At 41.5% G+C, this 10,423-nt stretch overlaps 1 protein-coding gene across 3 annotated transcripts in view; it reads left to right on the forward strand.

Annotated features, from left to right (window-relative positions):
- Positions 1 to 10,423, forward strand: part of ntrk3b (neurotrophic tyrosine kinase, receptor, type 3b) — a 211,612-nt gene that overhangs the window by 146,855 nt on the left and 54,334 nt on the right. For all 3 annotated transcript variants that reach the window (XM_008310804.3, XM_008310803.3, XM_025055532.1), the window contains 2 exons: positions 1,285 to 1,334; positions 3,541 to 3,643. In XM_008310804.3, coding sequence (XP_008309026.2) covers positions 1,285 to 1,334; positions 3,541 to 3,643 — 153 coding nt within the window. The remainder of the gene's footprint in view (positions 1 to 1,284; positions 1,335 to 3,540; positions 3,644 to 10,423) is intronic.

The raw sequence follows: 10,423 nt of genomic DNA on the forward strand, positions 1-10,423 counted from the left end.
GGGGGGAGGATGGTGGAGATGGGACGCCAAGAAACAATTAAATGGGAGGGTTGGCTAAAAAAAGACAAAAAGAAGAGAAGATGATGGACAAAAAGAGGGAAATGAGTAAAAAGGGAGCGGGAACAAGAAGCTTGAAAAGAACAGAGGAGGAAAGGAAATGAAAGAACAGAGGAGAGAAGACTAGAAAAGAAAACAGGCAGGGACAAGAGGGAAGAAAGGATGTAAGGAAGAGAGGATTGAAAAGAGGAGGAGGGGAAGAAAGGAGAGGGAAGAGGAGAGGGAAGAGGAGAGGAGAGGAGTGTGGGATAAAAGAAGACATTGTAGTTAGAGCAGAGACACTTATCCAGAGCCCAGACACTTTAGTGTACTGTGTTTCAAAGCCAGTGGCAGTCACTCTAGCATGTGCTCATTAATTTGCTGACGATTAGTCTCTGATGTCCTGGCTGGAGGCCTCGGAGTGGAGTCTCTCCTCACTCCAGCTCATTCTGTTTTTATGGCTCTGTCTTTGTCCTCTCCTCCGTCTCCTGCTCGTTCCTCCGTCCTTCGCCAAAACGCCTTGTTTGCACAAGGGTAACATGCAATTTAGCATTACAAATGAGTCAGAATGAATTCTTCGACATTTGCACGGCAAATGGTAACTGATGAGATTCCTCTCCGCAAATTGGCTTTAGATTTTCTCGATAAAGTCGTTGCTGTAGGCAGTAAAAAGCTTCTTTTTCTTTTCCTTAGCCGTCGTAATTGCCTTTCACTTTAAGAGTGTTGCTCTGTCTATTATTCTGCTTTTATGCGACCATGTGAACACAAACAGGCGTTTGTGCCACACGTACACATTTTCGCAATTTAATTTCTCTCCCGTTCATTTTCGTGGGTTAGCCGAGGTAACCGTTCCCGCCGGAAGACATTCCAGGCTCGAGTTGGATCTTTGTGACAGATGTCAGACTTGAGCGAACATTTAAGGCTGTGCACATTTTTATAAGCCTCGTAAAAATGCATTGTTCATCAACAGTGTCTCAAGCTGTTACGGCTCCACTGTTTAAGTCGACTCATCGCTCTAGGCCACTATTAGCTAAGAGGCCTATTAAGAACTATTAATTACACCTCTTCCTCTGTTACCATGTTGATATCATTGTCTCCATTCATCCACTGTCTGCCAAAACACAGACGGTCCCTTTAAATGTTTGGTGCTCACAGCATGTACTTCTGTCAGCAGGTGGATGCAGCGGGAACAAAGGCGTGCACCGACCCACAGCAGCTGATACATGTGTTGTGTGTTTCCTCTTGCAGATCCCACGACGCAATCAGATTCAGGTCGAACAGATGAAGATACATTCGGGGTGAGTGTTCCTGTTATTGATGTTGTTGGAGACGAGATGTTAGGGGTCGTAACCTCTAGAATCAGCAAAGAGCGACTGCATGTTTCAGCACAAACCTTTACACTTCTCCATTTGTCAACGGGCCCTCGTAGGCTTTGTACGCTGCGTTGACACGCGGCGCGCCGGCACAAAACACTTCAACACACCACGCAATATTAAAGTCATTTTTCACGGTCCTGTGTTTGGACACTAATGATGATGATGGTAACGCAGTCCCCGCGGTGAGTGATGTGGTTTAAAAAATGTAATGTAACATATGGCTGTGGAATCAGCGGCATCCTAACAGAGTCAGTGAAACTGAGTGAGTGGAAAACACAGCAGTGTCACTGAGCCTCGTGAATATGAAAAGAATACACGTTATATGATTGTATTTTTATTATTTATTTACAGAACAGATTACGCCAGTATAATATCTATATATATACTGTATATTTATGAAATGTAAAGTATTTTACATCGGCTTTTACTTCAACTTAAAAGTGTCTCAGTACAAATGTTAACCTGAGTCTTTTAGCCAGTAGGTGGCAGTGATTAAACGTAGCTCAGTCTCCACAACTGGATATTAGTCAGAAAACAAAGCAATTTTAAATAAGTTTCTTCTAAAAGAATGTAAGGTTCCACAGTTGTGGTTTGGAGGAGTTCGACTGCACCGGTCATTATGCACTGACCGTTCTACATTCACAGCCAAATCCACATTAAATCGGCCTTTTGTTTTTTTTTAAACCTGGGCACTGATTTATTTTCTCTCACTGAAACTTTTCATTAATCCCAATTTATGCATTCAGTGGGCCATTCCTGGCCGTGCACTTGATTCTTGTGGAACAAAGTTGTGACCGAGTTAAAAAACTAAATAAAGAGAAAAACCACGTTGTTCCAGGTGCTTCTAAAGCACTCGTCCTGAGGGAAACGAAAAAACAGAACAACAGAAACTGGTGGATGGATGGAGGGATGGATGGATGGATGGATGAATGAAAATAAAGATGGATGGATGGATGAATGAATGGATGGGAGGATGAATGGATGAATGGATGGGTGGGTGGATGAATGGATGGATGGATGAATAGATGAATGGATGGATGGGTGGATGAATGAATGGATGAATGGATGGATGGAGGGATGGATGAGCGTAAAGATGGATGGATGGATGGATGGATGGAGAGGGAGAGTGTCTTTGAAGTTCCTATCATCTTGAGAGATGACAGTAATTAATTAGTGCTGTGTGTAAAGTAACGCTCGTTGTGCGGACGCAGTTTTTCTGGAAACTTAAAAACGTACAACTGTGTTTTGTTTTTTGTTCCAAGACGGCATCCCTCATAAAAGTATCACAAGCACAATTAGTGCTGTGTGTAAAGTAACGCTCGTTGTGCGGACGCAGTTTTTCTGGAAACGTACAACTGTGTTTTGTTTTTTGGTATAAGACGGCATCCCTCATAAAAGTATCACAAGCACAAGAACACACAGGTTTTAAATTAAAATTGTAGAAGTTCTGGTTCTACCAGGATAGTTTTGGTCACCAGTTGACCTTCATACTCTTTTTCTCTGTTTCTATGATTGGCAACATCCGTTTTCATTCCCCACCATTTTAACCACAGACACAGCTCTCTCTCTCTCTCTCTCTCTCTCTCTCTCTCTCTCTCTCTCTCTCTCTCTCTCATCTGTTCTAACTGTTCACATGACAAATCAGTGCTGATTGGTTGCTTTGTTCCTGCCAATCTTTATTCTCTCTTGTGTTATTATTTGCATCAGTACAGTTCATCATCTTCACTCTGTTAGTTTTTGTTTCATTTTTCATCCCAGGGAAGACGGTCATTGACTGAGACTTTGATAAAAAAATAAATAAATAAAAAAAATTACATGTCGACAAAATTGACGCTGACATTAAAATGCTAACAGGTTGAAGTAAAGTGTTGCTTCTTTTATTACACATAACACGCCATCGTTTCAGTTCAACAATTAAGACAACATATTGTGAGTCATTAAAAAAAAATTGACATGATGTCATTTAGATCCACTTTAGATTAGAAAGTGCCAAACGATGATGTGAATAAACGTTTTGGAAAACAGCTCCATCAGAGTCACATCAGTCGCTGGATTCACTTTAGATTTTCTTTTTTTTTTTAATTATTTTGAAATGTTTACTATGTTTGTTGCCTCGTCTTTTTCACAGGTTTCCATCGCTGTCGGTTTGGCAGGGTTCGCTTGTGTCCTCCTCCTCGTGCTCTTTGTTCTGATCAATAAATACGGCCGACGCTCCAAATTTGGCATGAAAGGTAAGACGCTGACACTGGCACATGGTCAGACAGACATCTTCATTTATTTATTTACTTTCACCTCGTTGCATCACAGAGTAGATTTTTTTCTCCACTAATCTCTACAGAACTCTTGTTCTACTGTAACAGATTCACTTCATTCAGTTGTTTCACTGAATCACATAGCTCCTTGATTTTACTCCCAAGGGTGATTTTTTTTTTTTTTTTTACCCTTTTCCCCACATGTGGTGCACACGGTCGAGTCCTGCCAAAGGGCACGCAGTTGCAATTATCCATACAAATGCATTTATACAGACAGGGCAGATCAATACTACAGGACAGAGTGCATGCAAACGAGGTCTTTGCACAGAGCGTACACCTCGTACATTCACTGTGACTGCCATGTAGACGCCATGTGTAGAGAGGGTCTGGAATTAATTAATGGACACAGTACGGACCGACATGCAGAAAATATTACAGGAGGGTGAATTTGTTTTGTTTTCTTTGTGTGTGTAGACGTTTTCACTCTGGGTCCGACCCAGGTCTGGTTTATCTTTGTCTTCGGAAATGTCTAAAGTCTAAAGGTCTGAGGAAGTAATTAGGAAGTAGTCATGATGAGTCTTGAATGAACCATGAAGGGAAATAGAAGTTGAAATCATTATTTACAAATAATTAAATTTAAGACCAGAATAATGGAAGTGAGAGTTTACAGACTGATAACAAAGTAAAATCCACAGACGAACATGTTCTTTCAGGTACTTTGCTCCAAACACATCAGCTTTTCATGTGCTTTCATGTACATTTTCCAACCACAGTGACATTCTTAGGCATAAAAAACTGCTGACTTTGAGTCTCTGTGTCAATAATTATCAGTAATGAACACAACAACTCTAATTTGCTGAAAAACAGCCAACACTGCTTTAAAGTCGGCTAAAAACATTACTAACAAAGACAGGGAGTAGGCTACAAGTTTGCTCAAACAAAAATATAATTGGTTAAGAATTTAAATGTAAGATCTAAGTGTATGTATATTTTCAAGCTTCGACAAAAACAAACTAAAGAAAACGAATGCTCCAAACAAAACTCCATTGTTTTTAGTGATTTATTTTCATAGTCCACCACCAGCGCCATCACAGATTCAATACCACTCTCTCTCTCTATCTCTCTCTCTCTAACACACACACACACTTACACACACACACACTCTTGTCTTCCTGTGAGTGCTGTAGATTCCACCCTTAAATACAACAGGCGCTGCCTCCTGGTGCCAGGAGTTACTTTAGTAGTCAACTCTTGGCTAAGTGCTGGTTTAGTATTCTTGGAACAGGAGCCGTGCAGAAGGCAATTTGTCTCTGATGGCAAGGTTCGACGTCCTCTTGGACACAGTCAGGGCTTTTTTTAAAAAAAAATGCATGGCAGAGCTTTCTCCCTGGGAAATATACAGTACAGTACTCCAGCTGTACTTACTCATCATTTAGTTGTAGTGATTCCGTGCTTTGCTCAAGGGCATGTTTCTTTCTTTCTTTTTTTTGAGACATCATTTCCTTCACATGAAGTTACTTTACCTTTTTCTTTTTTTATTGTTGTTATTATTAGAACCTAAATCTAGATTTGGTTTGAAGGCCGTAACACTTCAGAACACTTGAGAAAATAGTGAAAAAGGACATTGATTAAAAATAATATCATAAATAAATGAAAGGATAGCACCCCGAGGTCAACATGCGGCCCAGTCTGAGGTCATGTGATTCAGGATTTGGCGAGTAAAGAGAAATTCGTACCGTAGACTGGCCATGAATGCAACACTTCCCACAGAGTCCAACCCACAACCCACAATGCATCACTCATGTGTCTGGAAGTGTTAGCAGTTAACTACCCAGTAACACGTCCCTCTGACTTCATAAAAATAAAATGTTCGAGTGTCATTTTTTTTTTTTTCACACCAATTCCAGGCTCCATTGTTTATCAGCAGTGATTGTTCTGTTGACCTGCTTTTCAGTGTAATCATACAGTACGTGTCGGTCCATATCTGGTACCGACCACCTGTTTACCAGCCACAGACACTGAAATTCTCAGTTTGAAAATCCGGCCCAGGTGCATTTATAACTGAACGCCCTGGTTCTTCAGGATGTCGGACTCGGGTGTCGGGTTTGTTTCTCCTGCGCCCGTGTCTGTGGGATGCAGTTCAGATTTGTCTGAAGCGCCGCTCTCTCTGCTCTGCTCTGGTCTGGCCTGTCACTGTGAGTGATTGAAGGAACAAAAGAGCTAAAGACAGGTGATGTTAGCGTGAACTCTTTGAAGACCCCGAGCCGCTCCCAACAAAGAGCTGACGTCCGTGTGACGTGTGTGTGTGTGTAGACAGAACCAGTTCCCGTCAGATGGAGTAGAAATGGGGTTTTTTTTTTTCACCCTTCATATCACTGTGGTTGATGGAGTTTCATCATCGACTGTTTTTGAACATTCAATAAAATCCAGTTTTATTATTTTTTAATATTTCTACATTAGTATCTGTTTACTCCTCTCCCTCGTGTGTGTGTGTGTTTATGTGTGTGTGTGTTGGTTGGTTCGTGTCTTCACGCTGTATTCAGGAATTTGTTTCCATCTCAGGTCTGTGGAGAGTCTACCAGCTCCAACCGATCATTAGGTTGTAAATATATCTTGGGTTTTCACACCGAGACCAATCTGTCAGTGTGTAAACATGGATATTACCCATAATGCAAATATAAATAGAAACATACTTTTATTTATTTTTCTCTTCTTCTGATCACTGTCTTGTGGACTTGTGGATCCGAGCCGAACATGTTGCAGCGTATTCAGTCGGTCTATCTTTGGAACTTCTGGGTTTTGATGTGTTATTCATGAGGGGTTTTTTGTCAGCAGGGAATCAGTTCTACTCCGTAAGAAATGACTCCCAGCACGTTGTTAACGACCATTGTTCCCCGTATCATCATTTCCGGTGGACGTGCGGAAAAATTCCCGCTGATATGATGCAAATCCAAATCATACAATGTACATCTTTGGACTCCACCGCCACCGGGTTTTGATCAAACTCTGTCTCTGCGGGTGAGCTCTCCATTAACTTCAAACCAGCCTGAAAAAAACAACAACCCATTTTTGGGCCACTTTCTTTTTTGATCCTATTATTTTTTTTTAATAAATAATAAAAATAAAATCCTTTGATAATGCTGCAGATCCCACTGGGATTTCATCATCACAGCCACATCTGCATATTTCTGGGTCTCATCCACAGAAGTTGTTGGCAGCTGCCATGTGTTTTACTTAAGAAGCAGATGCTGCTGTTATTTTTGGCTCTTTGTAAATGCTGGAGAAAATGCAACCCCGAAAAAAAAAAAAATCTTTACTTCTACTGTAGATGCTGTGTTGATCTAAATTTAAAAAAAATCTGTAAAAAAATAGTGATCATAAAAAACACCTATATTGTCCTTCCATTTGTTCATAACTCAATGCTGATAAAAGCACTTGGCAGGAGATGAAGATGATGCTAGCGTGAGCGGTGACGACTGTAGACACGGCTCTAAGGTCACTTTAAACGTAAAATCAAGATTACTGAACGTACTGTCTTCCGTTTCTGCCATAAACTCTGCGAAACGGTTCACGCTGTCGCCTCCGCTCTCTTTAGACTTAAATTATGGGTCATGGGTTGTGGGTTTTCTCTCTGCAGCAAAGACACTGTGTTTTTGGAACAGCAACAACAGAGTCGTTCGACCTCCCTGCTGTTTCACTTCTCTCCTCTGACTCTCTCTCTGGATTCAACCAGACTTTTTAGACACAGTGCGGCATGACTGCGCTCACCAGTCAAAGATGGGACAATAATCCTCCTTAAACTGATGTTGGTCCAGAAACCTAGGCTTGGTGGTTGAAAATTATTTTTTAAATTTGGTTTATATATATATATATAATGTTTTGAGATAAGTCCAAGTTTAAAATTAAAAAAGTGAAAGACTGAAAGTACATTTTTTCCCCTTAAAAGTAGAAACAGAAACTTACAAAAACATCGGTGACACACACACCTGCACCGACACACACACCGTCGCCTACAACAGCCGGCTGTGCTGCAGCTGTGTGTGTGTGTGTGTGTCAGTGTCAGGGGTGCTGAGCCTTGTTTTTCGCCACATTACCTTAACCAGGCCTTGGTCCGATCACCCTTACACACACACACACACACACACACACACACACACAGCTGCAGCATTTACTGCATCGCTGCCTCACATGGCCTCCAGTGGCCGAGGTGAGCGCTGCTGCCAAACACTGGAGTATCTGGAGACAGACAGGCAGATGGACAGATACTCCTGTTCTGTGTCTGTACAAATGTCAAGCAGATGAGCTGCCAAAAAAATCTCAATCTGTAAGTGAAAGAAACACGTGGACCGGCCGTCATGGAAACACTCGCCGTACATTTGTATTTGGGGCAGCAACGCGCCGCTGTAAATGTAACGAAGACGTCACGTCCTCACGGAGGACCGTCCTCAGCGTTGCTGGAAATATTGCAGCCATTAATACAGAGCAAAACCATAAAGAGCATCTGACTGTTTTTGTGTAAACGGCAGGTGTAATTCGCACTTAATCACTGAGGAGAGGGAAGCGCTAACGCTTTAACACCCTCACTGATCGTGTACAGATGGAGACTTGTTGAGGACAGATGCTTTATGGACTTTTCAGGAGCATCTGCTGAACTAAGGTGTTTGAGATTTTACTACTGCTGCATAATTGCTGTAAATATATCTTTCTTTCTTTTTTTTTAAGGTACAGAGTCGGAAAATATTTATATTTACACCCTGTGTCCTTTCTTTGAAACTAGTCAGCCCACACTTTTCAAACTGTCATGGTGTTGATGTCGAGGCATTTTTATTTTTATTGTTATCATTACTGAATTAGCTTCACTTCAGTGGCCTCAGATTTTCATTAATACGAGGCTCATGTAACAGTATCAGATTCACGATGCTGCACTTTTTATTCCCTGAACCATAGATGCCTCTGGGATGACATCACTCATGTGCGTGTGTTTATATTCTAAAGCCCAATATTTAAGTTCCCAAAATGGCCGACGATAGCTGGAAAAATGGGTTTGTATTTAGTTAAGAATGAGTTTTTGCTTCTTGACTTTTACTTAAAATTGTGCACATTGAATGACAGCTGAGCATCGGTTAATTTTTAAAATAAAATGTATTTTATTTGTTAGTATTGGAGTCTGAAAAATGTATTATTCTGAAAAAAAAAATCCTAGATTATCTTTAAATAAATAAAGTAAATGTCAATAACCACATTCTCTATAAATGAAGTAAATTAATAATTCTCTCTCCGTGGCTCACTGCAGCCCCAGGGACCAGTACTGGTCCGCCAACCGGGAGTTAGAGACCCCTGCCTTAAACCTTTCTTTTGTAAATAACTGAACTTAAACAATGTATAGTAAACAAAAGTATAAAGTCTATATAAAGATGCACCGCGATGAAAGAGATCTAAAAGTGAACCACTAGATGTTGACTAGTAATTATTTTGGGTCTTCTCCAAAAGGATCCCAAAATCAATTTGGGAAATTAGGATTTCATTTGGAGAAAGTACGAAGATAAAAATACTCCGTCAGCAAACACGTTTTAGTCTCAGTCATTATTTTGGTTCTTCTTCCAAAAGGATCACAAAATCAATTTCATTTGGAGAAAGTACGAAGATAAATGACATCACTCGACAGCAGCTACTGTACCAGTGGGCCATTGTTTGATTGACAGCCTCAGCCTTTCAGTCTCTCTCGCTGTAAACTTTTTGTTTTGCGAGCAGGAACCAACTTTCACTTCTGCTATTTGTTCAACGATACTTCGCCTGTAAAGCAAACTCGCAGGGATTCCAATCGCTAGCCGCACAATCGGTGTTTACCCTCCTCTCAGTTGCCACACCATCAACCGCTGTAATTGGCTCTAATTCTTATCTTTGGTTACGGGGACGGCCAGGTAAACGGCGGCGAGGCCACTGCGAGTGTTTATACTGTGTGTAAAAACAAGAAAAAGGTAGAAGTGCGATCCAATTATCCGTATTCCAGAGTTATGTCTGCGACATAAGCAAAAACACGTGGATTTTTTTTTTGCGCATGCTGTGTAGAAAATGAACTCAAGAAAAAATAAAAACAACAACAACAACAACAAAAAAAGCCGACGTTTACTTATTTAAAGAATCCCTCTTCAAAGTTGCATGAAAGTGCGACAGTGGTGTTGTATTGTGTGTGTGTGTGTGTGTGTGTGTGTGTGTCCCTGCTGGAGTGAGAGTGCAGCCTGACCCGGGGATGCTGCTGTGAACACGGCGTTCCTGCTACAAATGGGATTTCTATTTTTTTCTTTCATTTTTATCCCAGACTCTAGGCTGTCAGCAGCAGACTGCTAATAGCCCAGCACTCTCTGCCCTCTGTGTGTCTTTCTGCAGAGCCGTGTGCCGCTGCTGCCGCTGCTGCTGCTGCTGCTGCCGCTGCTGCCGTGTCTCCCAAGTGGACAAAGACACATTCCCTCATGTCTCCATTTGTAAAGTAATATCCATTTAAAGCTCGGCGTTTGCAGAGTGGTCTTGTTGGAAACACTTTGACTTGGTGTTGGGAGGCTGCCCCCCCCACGTCCCCCGGCCCCCGTTTTAGGGCCAGGCCATCAATAGTGCAAAAGGTTCTTCTAGTTCTTCTGGGCTTTAAAAAATTAACAAAGGCGTTTAATAATTCCAGGATAAAGCAGGATAGAGACGGAGGAGAAAAATCAGCTATCTGTACTGTGAAGTATCTAAAAGGCTGCGCCCCCCCACCCCCACCCC

Source organism: Cynoglossus semilaevis, chromosome 5 (assembly GCF_000523025.1).
Source record: "Cynoglossus semilaevis isolate Cse_v1.0 chromosome 5, Cse_v1.0, whole genome shotgun sequence".
NCBI lineage: Eukaryota > Metazoa > Chordata > Actinopteri > Pleuronectiformes > Cynoglossidae > Cynoglossus > Cynoglossus semilaevis.